The sequence below is a fragment of the Corvus kubaryi genome, unplaced genomic scaffold (genome assembly GCF_017639235.1).
Source record: "Corvus kubaryi isolate FWS band 111438036 unplaced genomic scaffold, C.kubaryi_AGA036_p1.0 68, whole genome shotgun sequence".
Lineage (NCBI taxonomy): Eukaryota > Metazoa > Chordata > Aves > Passeriformes > Corvidae > Corvus > Corvus kubaryi.
The window spans coordinates 16,810,632-16,832,568 of NW_024582056.1; the positions used below are offsets into that span (position 1 = coordinate 16,810,632).

The 21,937-nt window shown below is 38.9% G+C and overlaps 1 protein-coding gene across 3 annotated transcripts in view; it reads right to left on the bottom strand.

Moving 5' to 3' along the window:
• Nucleotides 1-1,100: 1,100 nt before the first annotated feature.
• MOCOS (molybdenum cofactor sulfurase) overlaps nt 1,101-21,937 on the bottom strand; it is a 209,777-nt gene continuing 188,940 nt past the window's right edge. Inside the window, exons 11-15 of one of the 3 annotated variants that reach the window (XM_042048759.1) lie at nt 19,127-19,251; nt 18,395-18,500; nt 14,305-14,431; nt 11,945-12,049; nt 1,101-4,750 (exon numbers count right to left, since the gene is read on the bottom strand). In XM_042048759.1, the coding sequence (XP_041904693.1) occupies nt 4,604-4,750; nt 11,945-12,049; nt 14,305-14,431; nt 18,395-18,500; nt 19,127-19,251 (610 nt within the window). In that variant the 3' untranslated portion in view covers nt 1,101-4,603. The other 2 variants (XR_006019616.1, XM_042048760.1) reach the window with 2 other exon arrangements.

The following is a 21,937-nucleotide window of genomic DNA, read 5'->3' on the forward strand; positions in this document are numbered from 1 at the left end:
CCTTTATTTTCTGGAAAAAAAAATCATAAACTGGGTGATGAAAGCATGCGCATCACAACTTTCTCTTAAATTCTGACTGTAGGAAATGCCACTTTTCTTTCTCTCCCACATTTTCTCCTGTTCAGTCTGGCCTTGCCACTGGCACTGCTACCAAGAAGTCAGAGATGTGGGTACATTTTGACTTCGTCTTTTGATGACTCAAACTCATATTTCCCCTAATGGCCTGTTCCAAAACACACTTGGGAGGTTCTTCTGTATTCTTGCTGAAGTTCCACCTTGTACTTAAACACTGATGGCCAGAGGAAGGAGACAAGGCTGCCTCTGCAAACCCATTGTCTCACAATGCCCAGTGGAGAGGGGCACTCTGCCTTCTCCCCTCTCTGGGGGCTGTGCCTATGTTTTTCCCAAGCAGTTGCCTCATGACAGCTGCATAATAGAGAGACAGGAATGTACCCACATTTCACCTCCACGGGAGTGACCTACCTGTTGGGTTACAGAGTCCTGCTCTGCTTCCCCTCCCACACTCAGCGAATCAAAAAATGCATGAACAAGTAGCTCAAAGTCACGTGTGGTTACTGCCTCACTGTGCTCGTGTCTGTCTCTTGCTGGCCCTGTGAGTCACAGATCATTTCCAGGTAAACCTCTTGAGAAGGGAGGGACAAGCCTTCCCCGAGATTCCTACACACACCACCCCCTGTTTAGTCTCCCCTGCTGAGTGATGGGTTAAACAGTGGGGAAAAACAGTGTTGGATCTCTCCAGACAAAGGAGAGGGAAATAAACCATCTCTTCCCTCACCATCTCACCCTTGGTGAAAGCTCCAACCTCTGGATAACAGAGATTGCTTCAACAGGACTGACTGTACATATTTTAAAGGAAACCAGTGATTATGAGCTCATTTTGTGCAGGGCTTGGGTGTGCAACTGACTGGCATGTGGCTACACAGATGGAGGGAACACCTCACCTGTGAAACCCAGCAGTGGTGAGACATCCCTTCAGTCCTGAGCCACATACTCATCCATGAGCCCAGCAATGCCTCCAAGCAGAATTGAGCACCTCATGAGCTCGAAGGTCAGGAATGCAACCATCACCAGCAGACACATCAAACATGATATGTGTTTTATTGGTTTAATTTCCAAGAAAGTTAAAAACAAGATGGAAGAAGACTTGCATAGCATAATCTCTACAATTTATGAAGAATAATCACATCTTTTATGCAGTCCTTCATTTTGATTGAGTGTAATTTTGACAGAAAGATGACCTAAAATTTTTACCATACTTTGAAGGGCACCATTGAAAGTATATAAATCATAAACTGTATTTGAAATATTTTAGTCATATCAGAAAACACAGAGCTCAGAAACTTCTCCTAAAAATGCCGATTTCTGTTTTGTGATTTCAGCCTCCTGGCTATTATTAGAGCTTGTAATAGTCACCATTTCTACCTTGAGATTTGAGAATGAGCTAAGTCTCCCAGAGAATGGAATGTGTCTGAATAATTCATTGCAAGTAAATAAGGATTTGGTTTTCAAATATATAGAGGACTTTCCACATACAGCACTCTGGAAATACTGTATTAAGTACATTTATTATCCGTATAAGGCAGACACATATCTGCAATTATTCCAAAGATTTAATTTTGCAGTAATTGGAGTATTTAGATCAAAGAGCCTGCATTCATATGAAATGGTCTTATTTTCTATATATTTGGAAGGTTAAGAAATAAAACCCTATAGATCATCAAAATTTTTTCTGTATAGTGTGTCAAAGTGTTTATGCCCCTTTTGTATTGGCAGTCCTTGGGGTTGCACTATGTTAAATTTCTTCTTCCTTTGAATTATTTTTTCACTTTATGGGAGGGATGTTCTTTTTACAAACTTACAGTGCGTGCCACTTAAAAGCAACTCTTCATACTTCAAGATTTTCCAGAGAGTTTTGGCACTGAGAAGAATTTGTCTTCATTGATGGAAAGACGTATCAGTGGTGGCAGGAACACTCCACTTACTAGAAGGGAAATATGATCCTTTGTTGAGCTGAAAGATTCCTTATGTATCTTCCATCAATCTGAAGCGTTGTGACATTTCCTATCACCGTACCGCAAGGATGTTCCTTCCAGGAAATGCACAGGCTGTACTAATGAATATGTTCATACATAGGAGAAAATCTTTCTTTTCCCCCTGTAAAATGGCAAAATTATTCTTGATCTAATATTTCTAAGCCACAGCAGAGAGAATGTGTAATTGGCTGTAAATAATAGGTCAAAATGACCAAGCATGACATTTTTAAAGTTCAAATCCTCTCATCCATAGTTATTATACATTGCATTATGGATATTCACAAACAGTATTTGTCAAGCCACTGTGTACCAAAGTGACTTATTTTGTACTAAATGCAATAACAAGTGAAACAGAGCTTGTTGATGTTGCTTTCAATTTCCTTTTCTAACTTCTGTGCCATTTTAAACAAATGACACAGTGGTGAGGTGAAGAGGACAGAGCAGAAGACCAGAGATCACCTGAAGGTCAGCATACAACAGGTCTCTTCATATTAAAACTGCCAGAGCTGCTGGCTTTCTACCCAACAAAGCAATGCTCTGCATAACAGAAAGGCAAAGAGTGAAGCAGTTGAGAGATTTAGATACCAGGAAACTGCTTTTCAAGGTTCCAAAAAGCCTGCTCATTACAACCTCAGATAATTGACTATTAGAGAGATAAACCCCCTGCTTTTCAAAGCAGACATCAAGGAGCAGACCTTGGGCTCTGAAGTGGAAGGCACAACTGTCAAAACTGATTCTCAGTTTACATACATATGAAAAACTTCTCTCTTTACATGTATTTTATGGCAGATTGTAAGAAACAGATAATGTTTCTTCTCATTTCCATTACAAAGCTTTGCTGAGAGACTGTTCCAGCTGAAGTAAAACCAGTTCTTCAAAAGAACAAAAGAAAAAATAAAATATTATACATTAAAAAAAAAAAAAGGGGGGGGGGGGATAGGGAAAAAGAAAAAGAAGAAAGAGCATTTTTGAATTCTGATTTGTGCACTGGGTGATGAGCTTCCTTTTTCCCATTCTCTGCTTCTCTGTGGTAGTTGCTCCCCTTTCTGTTTTACCAACTCTTTCACAAAGCCTCTCTCCAGGGATATGCTCAAAAACTCAAGCATTGCTTCAGCCAGAAGCCCTTTCACACAGGTGGAGCCAAAATTGCCCCAAGGAAGATCTAAATCACATTGGATGAGAGTTTTGATGGTGGTTTTAGCAGGGTCAAAATTTCACTTCCCAGGTGGAAATAGAGCAGCCAATCTAGGAGAATTTCTTCTTCCAGAAGGACTTCCTGTAAGTATGAAATCATCCCATAGCTAGCTGGACACATGTTGAGGGTCATAAAACACCTGGCCTCAATGTATTCAATCTTGATTTACATAGACTTTCCATGTGGGTTTGTTGTTTTTTTTTTTTTCGCTCTGTGGCTTCCTTTATTTTTTGTAATTTTCACAATAATTGATATTTCAGACTAAGTCATAGGTTTTAGACATTTGCTCTCAGAAATCAGAAGGCATGAATCTTGTTTAGGAGCTTCCAGCAGCCTTTTAAGAAGGGCATTATGAAATGAACAAAGAGATAAGAAAAAAGAATATTTTGACCTGTTCACGATGGAGAAACATCCAAACTTTCAAGAGTTCCCTTAAGCAGCCATTAGAGATTGCTGAGGATAAACAAAGTTTGTATAGGAAATGACTGTATTACTTGAAAAATATCTAATTAGAAATAATGTGTCAGCATCCACAAATATATAAGGAAACAAGAGTGTGGAACTCATGGAATCAGCTTGGGCTGGAAGGGACCCTAAAGATCATTGAGCTCCAACTCCCCTTTCATAGGCAGGGACACCATCACACAAAACATCCCAGGGAAGACATTGCATAAAATAAATCAGATGGAAAAGTAACAAATGGAAGAGAAAGAAGTTGAGAACAAATGGATGGAATTCCATCACAGGGAATGTGTTTTGCAAATGGCATCCTGAATCTTCATTATCTTTGTGCCTTGTTGGCATCCCCACACACCACTTCCAAAGGGGAAGACAGATTTCCCAGTAATTCCCTCTTCTCCATTGCTTTCAGACTGTCTACACAACACCATCAGTTTCCTTTTGGAAAAGCTGAATGCACTGCTAATCTCATGCCACTCTCCCACTGTTCTCTTCCCACCCACATTGTTTCTAAAATATGTCTTGCATCCTCTCTCCTAATTGGGGTTTTGACAAAGCAGCAGAAGGAAGTAGTGTATTATTGTGTTTACTTTCTTTCATTGAGATGTGGCTTTCTGACAACAAAGTTGGGCTTGTTTTGGGAGTCATCCACCAGTAAAACTTGATCAAACCTGTTGCACCCTGAAGCAATTGTGCAAAATAGAGTTATAGCTGCTGCAACCTAATCACAAGCAAAAACATGTAGGTGAGCTATAATTATCAACAGTTTTGCCATCTGATAACATTTACAGCAAACAGAAAATTACCAGAAGCAAATGAGGGGAAGCTTTTTCGTGGTTTTTTTTAGTAACTGACTTTTCCCTGTACTTGCATAAAAATTTCATCTCCAGAGAATCTATCCTGAACATTTTTCTTCACTGGATGTCGGAGGCTGAATTTCTGTATTCTCCTTCAGCACTGGAAGCACTTGAGACCCAACTGATAAAATATCTGAAAAGGATGAGCGCAAGGGCTGGTTCATCAGGTATATGCCAAAGTTTGTCTGAAAAAAACCAAAATATGTATTAAGATGTAACACATGTTAGGGTAATCAAATCTATAGAGGATCTCACAACCCAGATACATTTAGAAGAACAATACTGCTTTAAGAATAAGGAGGTATGTACTATGTCCATGTAATTAAGAACATTCTTAACTCATTAGTTATAACAGACTGGTAAACAAAAGCTAATGCCATGCTATTCAGGAAGAATAGCTTAAGTAAGTGGATAAATAACACAGTATTTCACCATGAGCTCCATAGTATCATATATGCAATTTACACTCTCTCACAATCTTGTTATTTCATGACTGCTCTGGCTCCTTGACAAATACAGTTAATGCATTGTCACAAACAATGGCTTTGCAGGATGGGAACACTGGTATGTTCCAACAGCGAGGAAGTCTTGCATCTTCTACCAAGAATTATTTGCTTTGTTAACAGAAATTTATTCTGTCAAGCCTCTGCGAGTTTCCCTTCATTTGTTTTTATGAATGTTTTAGTATGCTTTACAGAAAATATTCAGAAAGTTTGTTTTATTATTGCTCCCACTTGTTAAGTGACATTATCCATGGACCCATCCTGCATAGATATTAGAAATACTTAGAATATGTCTTTGTGATTCTGAGTAATAAAGAAAAGAAGAATGGAATATCCACTTTCCCCACTGACCATGCAACCCTCACAGGCACCAAAAACCTGATGTGAGTGTCTGCATTCTTATGTGAGGTCTTGATCTCAATCAGTTGAATGTTACAGCTGTGGGTGTGATCTGGAAATGTCACAGGAAGAGACTGGTGAGGTTTTGTGGTTTTGTTTTCCAGCCACGGAGAATTTAGAAATATGGAAGAAAAAGACTTGTCATCTCATGAGAGTATTTTCTAAAGAATTAGATAATAATTAATAAAAAAAAAAAAAAGCAAAGTAGGAAAAAAAGGAACATTGAAGACCATGTTAAATTGATAACTGATTTTTAGACCTCAGAAAGTCTGCTCATTAAACTGAGGACCTTGGAAACCCAATACTAATCTTCTTGTCTCTTTTTTCAGGTTTCAAAAAAAAGTATATTGCTTTCATAGACTACAGCCAAAACATACAAGCCGTTCTAAAGTGTAAAGTAAATAAAAAAGCAAATGAAATTACTCAAAAACAAAATTCTATTATCCTTCTCTATTTCCTGATTACATTTACTGCCATTGTTCAGATCAATGTTCCTGAAATTGAGTGAATTACATTTAGAGCAGGTTTAAAAAACAGTGAGTAAAAAGAATTGCAATAAATCAAAAAAAATCTGTTAGGTGAATTTAAGTGAGCATATTTCACAGCCTAAATATGAAGGCAGTATGTTTTCTCCTATTCTTGCCCTGAATAATTAAATAAAGATGCAGCAATGAGGTAACACAGAACAGCTTTTAGTCTTTGAAGAATTCATGAGAGATAAGACTGAGCCCTACTCCTAAATAAGAGAGAAGCTGTAAAGCAGAAATCTGTCCAAACATGGCCTCAGACTCTGAATTTGGGTCTTTCTGTTTCATTCGTAATCCTAAACATCACTGACAAAAATGGGCCCTAGGCTTAGGTATTTTTGGCTACCTCTGCTATTCCTTCATCTCACTGGCACATCCCATGTAGAGGGCATGAGCTGGACCTATCAGGCTTGTCCTATTGCTGACACTTTTTGGGTACCAGTGGCTATAATGGTGTCAACACTCAGTGGACACAGGGTATATCCTTATGGTCAGGGTTCAATATTTAATGTCGAGGAATGACTGCAGCATTGTAAGATGCCAACCCTCCAGCACAGAGACTGTGTTGGATCAGCCATGATGCCATAATGGTGTCAGTGACTGTTTCATTTAAAATATTAAAGCACCTAGTCTTATTTTTCCATTTTTGCTTTTCTCTCATTCATTGACAAGTTTCTCTATTGGCATTAATGATGTATTCTTCAGCCTTGTGGGTAATAAACTGGATTCACTTCCTATACCCTAATGCAAAAATGACAGTTGCCATGATTTTGTTTTTTTAAAAAATCAGGCAATATAAAAAAAATTGTAAAATTAATATTAGTTCATGATACACCACATTTCACACAGGAAAGAATTTTATAATTCTTCCATGTAAGTGAGCTTATTTGATGCATGAGAAGTTTTTATTTATATTTACTGTATTGTCATCTTGATGTATCTTAAAATGAGACTAAAATAAATCTGGGCAGATTGCTCACTCTGAAGAACTTAATTTATCAGTTTTTGTTATTTCAAATTATTTAGCAGGTTTTTTTTTTTTTTTTGGATGCACCTTAAAACATTCAGAATTATTTAAGAAAATGCATGTTTGAATAGATCCTGTCTTTAGGAGATCTCAAATACTGTTTTAATGCTGCTCCTTAATATTTTCCTTCTCCAATTGGGAATCTAAAGTATCAGTGTTTTTTTCAGTGAGGAGTTTCAGTAATGCCTAAGGAGTTTCCAAGGTGATGATATACTGATGCTACACATATTTTAGTACTAATGCCTGCTTGGAATTGCCAACCTCTTTTTTTTTGTGAATGTTCTTAAAACCAAAATTTAGCCTGTGATTGCCAGCAGTGGATTTAACATCTTTTAAGTAAATTTCCCTGTTTTTTCAATAATTACAAATAATGACTCAGCAAGTACTGATAATAGCAATCATACACACACCCCTGCCAAGCAACCACAAAAGCTGCATCTGCCACTTCAGCTCTGTTTCCAGAGAAAGATAAAATGTAGAAATAAGCCCTTCTCACATTTCTGATGAAAAATGAGGCTTTCAGATGCAGAGTTATTACAGTGAACTGCATAATCTCTCACTGCTGCTGCTACCTTTTCCTGACTTCAAGGGCATTTTATTCTGCATATAATCTTCCCAGAACACACTGAGAACTGGGCAGGGAGTGCAGGACTGCAAGCTCTGTGGCTTTACCTGGCAGTAGAGACTCCTCCCATCACTGTAAAATGTTAGAGGGACAAAAAATTTAAAGCTTCTTGATTAGGAAAAAGCAGACCACTTCACTGCTGGGAGAAATAGAGAAAACATACCTATTCTTGCCAACGGTGAATCATATGATAGTCATCACACTCACAGGAGGAGCTATGAAATGCTGTCATTCTTGCATGTTGTTTCAAGTTCATTTACTGGTTCAACAGTAATATGCTCTGCTCAGAAATTCACTGACAGAGAAATACCCTGTGTGCACTATTCCCTTTTGTAAGATAGAAACCTGAGGGGCTGCATCTGACAAAGGCCTGAGCTGAGACGCCTTCGAGCTACAGTTCCCAAAGAATCAGTTAACACAGACTAGAACTTGGTAGGAAAACACCCTGCTAGAATGTGTAACAAGCACATAAATCATACTGCATGCTAATACTTAGCTTTGGATGGATGAGTTCTGGATTTTGCCCCTAGATGTAGCTCTCAGCTGCCATATCCCAGCAGATAAATTTACCTGTCCAGGTCTGATCATTTATTCGCACAATAACATAACCTCCCTCTCATCCAAAGATTTGGGAGATGCAATTATTAAAATTGATTTTTTTTTAAATGCAAGAATGTTTTATTAGCTTTAGATTTACCAAAACTTAAAGCCTTAAAAATAGGAGAGTGGAAGTACTCACTTTTGACACACTGATTTTTTTTATTGGAAAAAGGGAAATTTTTAAGTTGGTGGCAATAAAACCTCATATCGTTCTGTTGAAAATATCTGGACTATAGAATGGTTTCTTAAGAACTGATATTTCTTTGCTCTACCTTAAATAAATGCATTTTCCAGTTCAGCCACCAATGAGAAAAGAGAACCGTATTATTTCAGAGGTCTATTAATTACAACAATCACTGTTCTCCAATGTTCCAGATATTTGAATGAAAAGCATTGCATGGTGTAAAGCCCTGCATTACTATGAAAATAATGATAATGATGCATCAGATATGAAAGGTCATTTGCTCTTTGCTAACGCTCCAGTAAGCAATACAAAGGCACAGCATCTAATTCCGCACAAAAGGAAGCTCTCCCAAGGCACAATGAGATACATAAAGGAGGATCAACAGCCCCCAGGAAAAAACACAAGCCTTTTAGCGTATGAAGGCATGTTCAAACATAATGGATTTCCCTTGATGTGCTGCTATCCATACATTTAGACCAGGGCAGACTGCTAATGCAATAATTCCCTTTGCTGCCTTGACAGCAAGTCCCAGCTTATAGCAACGCTGCAAATCTACCCACAGGGCTTCCGCTATCATTAGCGCTAAACGGCATCTGCAAAACACCAAAGAGAGGCAAGAATTCAGTGTTTTCCCCTTGCCAGCCATGTGTGTTTTGCATCAGGTGGTGAGGCATGTGAAACAGCATGTGGCCATTTGCTTAATGTAGTTATCTAGTCTTTCCTAATCTCCTGCAGTAACAGAGAGCACTCTGTCACACGAGGAGAGCTCATCTTTCTTTTCCAGGCAAAAATTACGGAAGGAATCCTTAGTGAGTGTTTCTTCAGAAAGCAGAGCTCAAGTTCACTTTGTAGAGGTGCTTGCATTTTATGTCAAACAGTGACATAAAAGGTTTCATAAAAAGCAGCTGGCAAGGCCTCAGCACCATGCTTTACATTTATCAGGAAACATGCAAATTGCTTGTGTGGCTAGTTACAGTAGCTGGTTCTGACTTTCAGCTGCAATCCGTCTATACAAAGGCTCAATCTTTCAATTTGGGTAAAAAAAAAATTCTCAGAGTCTCAGAGGAATGGAGAAAAACAGGATTTCAGAAATAAATATCGAGCTACTTTTTACAAGCCTTACATTATTTAGCTCATTATTGAAGTTCATTGGCAGTGCTGCTATTTGGGCTACTTGTTTGATAAATTTCAATGTAATTTTTTCAGGTTGATGTTCTTGGAAAATATCAAAACAAAATGGTAAATATTAATATCTGGCACTCTTTTCTACATGCAATATCTTTAATGTTTTGGCAAACAACTAGCTACAGCAGCTTTTCAAAAAAACTGGGAAATTATCTTAAATCTTATTTTTCCGCAATAGTTGCTTTTGTAGTTTGAATCAGATTATTGACAGATGGGAGAAAACATTGCTAAATTCCTTCACTGAATCTGCATCTGATTAAAAAAAAAAAAAAAAGAGAATGAAGTCCATTAGATGACTCCTTATCAGAAAAGCACATGGTAGAGATATGAGTCACCAAAGGATTAGCTCTGCAATTTAACACAGTCACATGAACTCAACGTTCTTTTTCTCTCCCCCCTGTGAGCTGTGAAAGGTTTGGATCAATGTCCTCTGCTAGGTCTGCTGAGCACACTGAAAATGCCATAGTCCTTCCTGGGTGCTGCTCATTGATAGTCAGCTGGTGCCCATCATCACAGAGGTGACCTGCAGGCGGGATGGACTCGGAGGTCTTCTCAGACCAGCCCAGGCAAAGCCACCAGTTCAAACTCTCCCTTTCAGCTGTCAGCTAACCCAGAGGACTCGCCCTTATGCAGAGCAGGGCATGCTCACAAGATCCCATCTGCCAGCAGCGCTGAAGGCTGGGAAAAATAAAAAAGGCTGAATGCCCCTGTGTTTGCAGCGTGAATATCGGCACACAGCTGAGGGAGACAGAGCACTCCCCCGCGGTGATCGGCAGCGCCTGCCTCGCCTCGCCGGGCGGCTTTTATCCGACGCCAGCTTCTTCTCGAGAGGCTGGATTGCTCTCTTTGCCTTAGTCCTGTTTGAACGAGTCACTTGGTTCTAGCAGTGTGTCAAGAAAATCTCTTCATTGCTGAATTAATCAGAGTGAAAGAGGAGCTCATCTTTGCTGTGGGAAACATGCAGAAGATGCTTTGCCTCGCCTGAGAATCTGTATCTCGAGTAAGGTTTTGTTGCTATTTTCTCCTTGAGTACAGAGTGCTTTCTCTCTACGGAGGTTCCAAGTTATAACCCAGTAAAACCCATATGGGCAGAAAAACTCCTCTGCTTCCTACGCCCCATGTGGCAGGGAGCATTCCTGCCCAGAGTGCCCAAATGTGCTCTGAACTGTCCCAGATGCTCAAGCTGTGGCTCACCATTACCGGGAAAGGGCCCCTGTCCTCAAGCTACCTACCGTGGCCAGAAGCTCATCTCCCAAAGGCTCATGTACTGCGGTGACCTGGAGCAGAGCCTGCTGTGCAACCCTAAGTCACCTGAGGTCAGGAGAAGCCGTGCCTCGACAGCCGGCCCTGCCTGCGCCTCTCCCCAGCTCACTGCACTGGGCTGGCTCGGACACGGAGCCAGAGGAGCTACTCACCAAGGATAACAGCCAACGAAAAGAAAGCCCTTTGTTTGTTTAATGAGTCACCGAGACGAATCAATTTATTTATTTTTTTTTTTTTGTCCAAACATAGAATGCAGTATTTGTAACTTGTTTGTGCATTGTCTGGGTGAATGATTTTGAGCCTATTTGTTATTGTTCTGGGCCAGCCCTGTGCCCGGTGTTTGGTACTGGCGAGGCTCCCGAGCCCTGACTGCCTGAGACACTTTAACAACAGAAGCTTAACTAACAGGAAGCAATGAATTTTGAAAAAGGATTTTCAGCTAAATAAATATGTATGATGAGATTTGTGGAGCTTTTGGGATGCTGTACTGTCTAGCCATCATCTGAGCACTCTCAGTTTCAAGAAGCAGTGCAACCTTAGGAAGCAGGACCTCAAATAAACACCTGTATTTCACACTTTCTCTCCAGTCATTTTCTTAAGCAATTACTCTCCACTTTGACTATATTCACATCTGCTCTGTTTTTCCTGATAACTAGTTTCCCAGGGTAAGAATAAAATGTAGTCTTAGAAGCCAACTGCATAATTCCAAACACTTTTGGATTTTTCTGCATATTTCTTTTCTTAAAAGACATCAGTGCATCAGGTTGTGTTTTTAAGAACAAAATAAACACACTGTAAATAAGTACATACTGAATAGAAGCAAGCACAGTTAAAAATAATGCATATTAATAGTCCATTTCTGAATAAAAAACATACTGAGCTTTTTGTGGAAATAAACCATGTCATATCTGGGTTGTAAGTGCACCCTCTTTCTACAGAAAAAATTCAGATGGTAGCAATTAGCACAACAACTTAACTGTGAATATTCTCTCAGCAGGTATTTCACTACCCATGCAATAAAGTCACTACATCTTTCATTACAGCTATTTTGAAGTACTGTACTAACCTTTCTACCTCTGGCAGCAGACAGGGACTGCAGAATTTCTTTGTTTCGTTCCCCGGACTGTTGATCAATGCAGATTATTTGACATCTGCTACATGGACCCACAACCTGAAATTTTAGTTAAAGAAAGTTCATGGCTGTTTATCAAAGCAGTACGACACTGAACAGTACAAGATTCTGACCATAATCATATCTTAAATACATACCTTTTGCATACTTTTCCTGTGGTTTTTCAAGCTTTCATTATGTAAAAGGTCAGGTCTGTTCACCTAATGTAGTAGGTCTACTTGCAAAAGCCTCACTGAATTTTTAATTCACTTTTTTCTTTTTTTAAGGAAAACTTTCTCAGAGACAGAATCTGAGAAATACCAGACATTTACATATTTGTATTTCCGGTTGGCTTCCCTTCTTCTGTGGGTTAGCAGGGCTGCTTGCCCAAAGAACTGAATACAAAATTAAGCCAGTGCCTCAGGATTCAACCCAAGGAGGATTTTTTTGGGACTGTTTTAGCGCAGCTGAAATGCACTATTTCTTTCTTATATGCATGGCACTTTTAGATAATCAGAATGTAAAATATTTACATATACAAGTTTATTAATCAGAAGAAACAATTCATCCTCTATCATCTATTACATATGATGTTAATTGTTCTTAAAGTTAATTGTTGTTTGAACTAAGGTGTGTTGCTAGGGGTAAAAAAACCCTGCAACAAAGTTATTCTTAGAGCTTTAAAATGGAGAAGGATGACATATTGCACTTTCACTTAACACTGCTTCACTAACTTTAGCAAAGCTCTACATTACAGAAATTAAGTCTTACAGTATCCCAGTACACACATTCTACTTTGGTAAAATGTGTCATAAATGTCAAATAGGGCAAATAATTAAGCTGTACACTTCAAACATTTTATGTGCTGATCTGAAGTGATATTTCAGGTTTTTGAGATGCATCTAGAACTGCTTGTATAACTCTTCAGTGTAGTCATCAACAACATACATCAGCTCTTTTAGAAAATTATTTTCCACAGCTTTAATTTTTTTTTAATTAAAAGAACAACAAGACAGAGAAGGAAATATTACTTTGTTCAACAGCTTCTACCATTTTCATGGCATCAAGGAGCATTAACATAATTTCTACTGTTACTATATCACTATCTGAAGAAGGACTTAGCAGAGATGGGGAAAGACAATATAAGTTGCATAAGCTTTTCTATTTTAGCCTTGTATTCCTAAAGTATATCGATGCCAGGAATGCCTTTTTATTTTACTGTTTTACAGTAACTTATCAACAGGAACCTCAGCTGAGCTCCCCAGTGTAACTCCAGCCTCTAACAAGCTATACACCAAGGATTTTGTCCTTTGTGTTCCTTGTTTCTTACTTATAGGAATTTTTCCTCAGTTTTCTGTAAATCATATGGCAGCTTACTGATCAAAGTACACATAAGAAGAGAGCAGATAAGTAATATATTCCACCCTTCTGAAAAAGTTTCTTACACTGTGCTGACCAGAAAATAACAGGAGTGATGTCTATCACAACTTCTAGGTTTGACCTTGGCATTTCTGTTATTCACACCTTAATTATAATCTCTAAGAAAACAATGAATAAGCCACTTTCACATCCTAGGCAAAGCATCTTCAAATACATATTTCATACCTCAAGGTCAGACAAATTCACCAGAACATGTAATACATGTGTACATCATTCCCTTAGGTTTCATGTGTAGTTTCTAGAGATTCTTTGTTAAGAGTTTTTCTTAAAAGAATGTATTTGCAAACAAGGTCTGACTCTTCAGCGTTTTCCTTGAAGTACAAGGGACATTGTATTGTTGACTATAATATGAAGCACAACACACCAAAAAACCCTACCAGGCTAGAATTAGAAACGTTCCTTGAGTGGAGATTAGGATAAGATGTATACAACAGAGGGCAATAGACCATGAGTGTTCACTTGTATTCATGCCCAGTCTTTTGGCAATCACTTGCTTGATGTGCAGCAATGTGAGGTTACATTTGGACTACTGTGCTTAACAGTGAGTGTTCTCTGCTGACGTGCTGGCTAAATATGTGCTGTAAACTCTGCCTCAAAAAACCTGATTATTATTCAGTTTAGATAAAGATAAGGAATGCTATGAATTATGAAATTCAATAAAAGTGTGGAGAAATATGTCAACACCTCTCAGATATATTGAAGTATGTTTGTCACAGGACACATCACTTTTTTTTCTTTTACACACTTCATAAATTTCACCTGCACAAACCATGCTGCCCATATTCTAGCCAAAGCCTTATAAAAATTGGTTTGTCTCCAGGAATCAAAATGCTTTGTGATAGACTGGGACATGGACAAGAGAGGAAAGTTCACACCTGGAATTGCAGAGCACCTATTGAAATCTCAGCCCACTCTTCTTCTTCAAAGGACTCTGGTGCACTGATGACAATGTTGGCACGGAAACGTCGGATTAATTCCTCTATTTCCAATGGCTCCTTCAGTCTGTCTCACAGAGTTGACAGAGAAAAAGAAAAAATAAAATTATTAAATGGTTTTGCATTAGATGTTTGTGCTGTAAGAATCTGGTGGCTCATGTGATTAAGTAAGCGCTTCTCCAGAATAACCTGGACCAGGTTTTATTACAAAGGCTATGGAAGTGGCACAGGGTATTTAACTATAATTTGTAACCTTTCAACTATAATATGTAACCCTCTAGGTGGCTTCTTCAGAGGTGTAACCTGGAAAAGTAGGTATGAAAACATGTAGACAGGTGAACCATGCGTATGAGAAAATTCCCAATTTGTTATCATATGTAGGGCTAATGGTAACAAATAAAAAGATCTTTTCAGTTAGTAATCATTTAACTTGTTAAATGTTGTAAAAATAGAAGCTTCTAGAACCAAAGCCAAATAAAAATTTATTCTGCACATGCTGCAATGTCAGAAGGGACAAAACCAACAGTTGCTGAAGGTGAAAAAGGCCAGTAAAATAATTTTATGAGAGAATATATCCCTCATATTATTATTATTTGCCTTCAGGAGGCAGCAGATTGCACCAAATGATAGGTGTTTTAAAAAAATTAATCTCTGTGTGGTGATATCTCCCCCTCTTTACAAGCATTTGAACTGCCGGAGTGTAGATTTGTGTCAGTGTGGAGAATGTATATGAGACAGAAAGAGAAGCAGACTGCATACAAATATCAGAAATCTTGCTGCATCTTTGAATTGTCATTCTTCACTCTTCTTCTAAAGGAGAACTTGAACAGCACCAGAAAAAATAAAAAAGAGACACTGTAAAATGTGCAAGAGGGTTCTCTCAGTGGCATTTTTAGTGGAGAAGAACACTTCTTTTTGCATTAGCTATTAAGGGCATGAAGAATTTTTGATACTCCATCAACTTTAGTCTGACAACTTTGGGATATGAAATCCTGCAGCAGAGACAGAAACCTGGGTAAGCAGTGAGGAGAGGCGTTTGTGTTCCGAAGAAAAAGAAGTAAGGCCATACAGTTTAAAATGTATTTTAGTTAAAAAGAGAAAAAACACGCAAAAAACCAGAGTACAGGGGAAAGTTCACATCAAGCAGTCTTGGCAGAGGAGGCCTGTTAGGTAAAAAAAAAAAAAGAGCTTGGTTTTATTGAAAATAGTCTGGATGATCTTCTCTAGCAGACAAAAGAGCATAAGGATAGAAGGAACCTGTGTAGACTTTCAGTCAAACCTCAGAAGCCCAGCTCCACCAAGGCCCCAGTGTTCACAAGGGCTCCAGCAGCCTGGGGGTAGAAGGTGGAATTGGAAGTTGCAAGGCCAAAGGTTTTCCCTCAAGATCCCACATGCAATCCCATGGCTGAGACACAATTTGTAATGAGCGCAGGAGGTGGGAGCCAACAGGAAGCGTAGATTGTGCCAGTGCTCATGCAAACAAGGAGGAACACAGCAGTTACTTGTGAACATGTTCAGTTATGCTGCTGTGCTTCCCAGTTTTGCTGTGGGCTCTTGGAGCTTGGCTGCTGGGTAGCCTCTAGTTTCAAATGTGTTTTGCAAAATGTAACTGCCTGCCACCCCAGCCTGTACTGGTGGGGGCATCAAAAGCCCCAGTAAGCTCAGAGCTGGGCCTGCAGCGTCCTGAGACAGCTGCTGAAAACTACTTCAAGCCTCTACTAATCTACCCTTTGCTGCTGAACTCAAAGACTGCAGTGCCCCCATCCTGAGTCTCTGCCTTCAACCTGCTCAGGCTCATATCCAGAACACCTCACCTCTTTCGCACCTCCCCCAGCCCTCAGAAGTGCTTATAATTACTTGGCAACATGTATCTGAGTAAATTCCCATTATTTCTCCTCCCACAAAACATGCATTGGTTGGATGGAGTGGCAGGTACCTTCATCCTGCAAATCTCAACATGCACCTGTTTTGAAAATCAGTGTAATGTGTCAAAGTCAGCCTAGGTGCTTTGGATTTTCACAGCAGTAGGCTCTGTGATGAAGAATGCATTACCTGTATTTAACAGGCACACTTGAAAATGAATATTTATATCTTCAGGGTTATATTTCTAACAAGAACATATGAGCATTAGGCCAGGTCATAGGGATTTTCATAGAGGTGACCTGTAATGGAAACACCAGAGAGACGAATGTCTGCAGGTACATGTAGTTCTCCAACAGTATGCTGTATTCTAATTTTTAATTGAATTACTGTTTCTGTTTTAAATCACCTCTCAAAAGCCAGGTGCAGACTAGAAGACTAGTTTTTACTTACAGAAGATACAAATTATGAAAACATAATTGAAAATTGAAATTGTTTTACAAAACTTAGCAGGTTTCCATTAAGCAAAAACAAACCCACATGCCAAGAAGCTAAATAATATTTTCTAAAAACCCTCCAATATTTAATAAAGACCCATAAGTGCAGTTCTTGAAAGTACATTGGATAGTTCAGTATTTGGAACGTTTGTACACCAGGATTTAGTAACAGTGCAGAATGAGGATATCTGAATTCATTTCTCCAGCACCTGGAGAAGGCACTGCATGGCAAAATGCATGGAAGGGAGGACATTTCCAACTCATGCTACAGAGTGGGAAGCAAGATGCTTCTCTCACCATTGCAGCTCGGGTCACATCTGGAGTTTGCTTTGAGGAAAGGGAAATTACAAGCCTAGTTGTGCTGGAAGATATGAGGTATAAAATCAGTGGATCATCTGAGGTTGAATGTGTTACTGAAGTTCCTTGTTCTCTTTCATCCTCACTTGCTGCTTCTTGCTCTACATCCTTGCACTCAAATCCCATATCTGGAAGGTTCCACAGTGAGTCTCACCATGGAAAAAGCCCAGTCTGAGTAAGGGATGTCTGCAAGAAGTGCCCTCCCAAGGAGATGTAACCCAGCCAGTCAAACCTCAAAAGACTGAGAAAGGGTAGTCAAAGCACTGAGAGATGGACTGATTCAAACCCCTTCTACACACATTTCCCATGATATAATAAAATTGCCCAAGTGTCTTCTCCTAAAGAAGGAAAACCCTCAGACAATGCAAGCTCCAGTGGTCCTAGTGATGCTTCATTCAGTCAGTGGTTTTCAATCCTGAAGCTATATACATATGCTCCTGCAGATAGATAGATAGATAGATAGATAGATAGATAGATAGATAGATAGATTCCTCTCCTACTCAAAGCAGGAGTTTTCAATGCAGGGGATGTGTTTGGTGGGTGACTAAGAGGAGACAAGATGACTCCAGGAAGAGGCAAGAGAGAAGTTTTGTGAGACAGGAAAATGGGGCTCAGAGACAAATGCTGGGGCTGTGGGATGCACAGCTATAATGGAGGCCTTGAGGGAAGATTTTCTGTGGAAATTGAACCTTGCCTAGTTATATTCAAGGAACAACAATTTCCTATGGCCAGTATATGAAAATTCAGTTGGTAATGGGTTTGTTATCTTTGAACTGTGGGCTGACTCAGTGTTTCATTTGCTGCTTCTATCTCCCACTTTTGTATAAGTAAAGCCAAATTCAATTAAGAAATAAAATTATTCCAGTCCTGAAAATACTTTTAAAGTATTTCTGTTGTGCGTATTTATTCTAAATCTTAATCGTTCCCATGGGAGGGAAGTAGTTCAGCCAGTAGTAAGACTTTATAGTTTCACCTGCCAGATGATTTATGTTGAGAAAACCTATTTCTCCATGTTCTTCTGACAAATAGAACTTGGCTGGTTCTCAATAATATCTTTCCACCAAATAATTTGACAAAAATTTCATTTAAATTTTCCTAAAGATGGTTGGTAGACAGATTATGCTCATGCATTTAATTCAAATTTTCAGAAATCATAAAATAATTATTAATTATACCAGTTTAGTAGCTATATATTTGTTGAATGTTGAAAAGTTACTATCTCTAAATTTCCACATAAAACACCTACATCGGCACCTTAAGGCAAGGTTCTGGAATCCAAGATCACTGAGAGACATTTGGAGACAGAAGCATCTTACCTTGCAGAAATGTGTTCTTTCAGCTGCAGAATGCTTGCTACATTTATCAGGAGGTATTGTGCTTCATTCACAAGCGAGAGTGAGATGTGTGTAGCAGGTGACAGACCTAAAAAAATCAATCCAACATTCTAAAATGATCATAAAAATTAGTAATTTCACCTCATCTTTCCTTTGACCTCTTACTCATTCTCATTACTAGTTTATTCATTTGGTTTCAGTCACTATGAAATACTCCAAGAATGCCCTCAAACCTGTAAATGATAATAATGCAATGAAGTTAGAAACTGAGATAGAGTTGATATTTCACCAAATTTGTAAAACAATTTACAAGAGCAATATCTATGCATTTTCAATCCTCTTTCAATTTCAGTCTTCATTCAATTATTTTTATAAAGAAATTTAGTCTCTGGATAAATTCTTTGATCCTCAGATTTTTCACAATCATTTTTCTAAATGGTCTTTGAGTTTCCAGACAAAATAATGGTCACGATGGTAACTCCCCCTATACTGGTGTATCTGTACATTTTCACCAAGTTTAACAAGTAGAAAGGCAGCAAAAAGTCGGTTTGAGTATAAACATAACTACTAGATCAATGCTGGATAACTCTTTCAGCCTTTATCAGGATACCTATATACTCAGTATGAAGTCCATGAGCCTGATTTTTGTATGAGGAATCACAAATCTTTAAGATTTTTTTAGAATTATTTTTATTTTTAAGAATGACAACATACCTTTTGTATTTTTCTGATGTGACTTGCTTTTCATGTCTGAACTTTGTCGTATCAAGCGACACGGACGACCAAGAAATGTAGAGAACCAGCCAGCAATTCTTTCTCCACAGTCATATGTTTTTACCCTGTAACAAGAAAAGAGGGAGTTTACATTTGATTGCCCAAACATTAATTTGCAAAACAGAAGTCAAATTGTGAAGATGTTTCTTCTGAATCCTTCAATACAAAGTACAGTATCCATATTGCCTGATGAATTTCTGATGTGAAGCTCTGCATGACTCTAACTCCGCATTTCCTCAACTTTACTCTGTTCCACTTGAAGTCAACTTTCACAAGATCTAATTTAGTTTAGTACAGAAAATTACTGTGGAATAAAGGATTAAATAATCATAATGCTGAAGACACTGACTCTGAAGTACAGCAAGTGGTTGCCCATATAACCATATTACAATACAGTATTATGAAAAAGTCACACTCTTGTCTGTGCTTTTTACTAGAACAGAGATGAATGATCTGAGTTCAATTTAAGATTGCTCCACTGTGTGTAATTTTTAACGATCCCATCAGGTACAATGATGTTACTTCCCTAATTTAATTCATGTTAGTACAGACATTCCACATTAAAACATGGCTCCACTAACAGAGGCCAAGTATCTCTCTAAAGATGATTTCCATTACTTGTAAAATGTCTAGTGCGTTATGCAAGCTGGCAATAGAATTGCCTTCTTTACCTGGATGTAATCTTTCCTAGAGGGATTTTGAAATCACCTCTCTCCATCCAAGAAGGCCACAGATCAGTCCACAGGAAATTGACCCTATTTGACATTAGATTCCTCAGCCCTGAGTAAACTTAATGTCAATCTTCCAAAATCCAGGCATTTAGTATAAATCAGTTGTCTGGGTTCCGCTCACAGATAATGGGTAGAAGTAAGTAGTTCTCATCTACATTAGACCTCAGGATGGGATGACTCTCAGTGTGGGGATGTTCAACTCTTTATTGACTACAAAAGGAAACTTGACTGATACCTAACTTTAAACGTAAGAGTAATGCAAATTCTTATGCTGATCTAGGGAGGATTCCTGTAGCAAGGCAAGTGAAGTAGCCACGTTCCTATGCTCACCCTGTTTTCCTACCCAGCCAAAGTTGATCTGCATGGAAACCATCTGCTTTGTGAAACAAGAAAACAGCTACTCACAGCAAAAGGTGCTAAGCCCCAGGATTGAGAGGAAGTGGCTTGGCTTTACTAAATGCTCTGTAGGGTTCAACTGAATTACACAGGTAGAAAGCCAGCACAAGGGAAAATCAAGGAGATTTTATCACCCTGCAAGGATCAGGTATCTCTTCAGTGCTTGTTCTGAATTTTGAATTATGGTGCAGCTCTGCATCCCTCTCCCCACTTTGAGACTGGACAGATGTTAACCACAGCTGCATCTAGCCAGTGATGCCCTAGAACTGAAATGGTGTTCTGGTGTGAGTATGAGATGCAGGCACTGTGTCAAGAAAGAGGCCAAAAGGTGAGTGTCCACATGAGATCTCACAGTTTGAACTGTGCTCTTGCCGACCACTGTGTTAGGGAGAAGGCTGCTAATGAGAACACATGAATCTCCCACGGTAACAGTGCAAGTGAAACAAATGCCTCCAATATTTTTTCCCACCTTCACAGAGGTATAGGGGTGTTTAAAATATCTCCTGAGCCAATTGCCTCTAGCAGCCTGTTGGAGATTAATACTGTATAAATCAGGAACAAAATTTTGCCCTCTTTTTATATACTTACTGTTTTGAGTCACAGTGGCTGAGCTAGAGACTCACACTATTGTTGATATTTCATCAAATGTCACAGTGTACTTTTTGTATTTCAAGACTCCCATGTTTTCAAATTGCTTTCCCTTATTTTCAGACCATTTTCTGAGCAAGTACCATCATCTCTTCAAGGTCTCAGTCAAAGTCATTCTGTTGTAGCTCAATTCTACTTGTTTTCTGCTTGTGTTTATTTTTGTGGAGTGTAACTTTACATCTGTCAGCATTATATTTCATTTGGCACATGTCAGGCAATTTATAAAGAAGAGCCTATTTCTCTCTGATTTCACTTGCTGTTTGCCTTGAGTTTCCCACTCATCTTTCTGTTATGTCATTTAGCCTCAGTGCGTTACAACTGGTCCCTCTAGCAGGGTAATTTACAGAACAAGAAACAAGGACAGATGAAGTCTGAATATTGATCCCAAGGGATAAAATGCACACAACAGGCTCAGTTCACCTTGTTCTTAACTACACCTTTGTTTCCTACCACTGCTACACTTCCCTTGATTTCTTTGATGTTGCAGCCTGTCAAAGAGGAGGCTATACCCCTGCCTATTTCAGTAGAGCAGCAACCTTGAGCATTTAGGGTCTTTTACAACATCAATAACCTTATCAACATTAGCTTCTACTTTCATCTGTCCACTGTTTGATATTGTACCAGAAAGCCATGTCCCTGCAATGTAAGCAGCACCTGCTCATGGACAGTCCCTGCTGGGATGAAGGCTAACATTGATTAATTGCTTCAGAAGCGAAATTTGGGCTCATTAAACTTGCGTGGCTTCTGCAAAATTAAACTTCCTCACATGACTGCTTGCAGATTCTACATCATGTACTTTTCTCAGGTATCTCAGTCTAAATTCAGAGTAAGCCAGCAGAACTGGATGAAATAACAGCATCAGAGCACAGAATCAGTAAATAGAAAATGCCTTCACTAGGGGTTTCTTTCGAGTAAAAGCCTTTTAACAAAGACTTTTTGGTCCCACTGCTCACCTTAGACACTTTGCAGAAAAGAC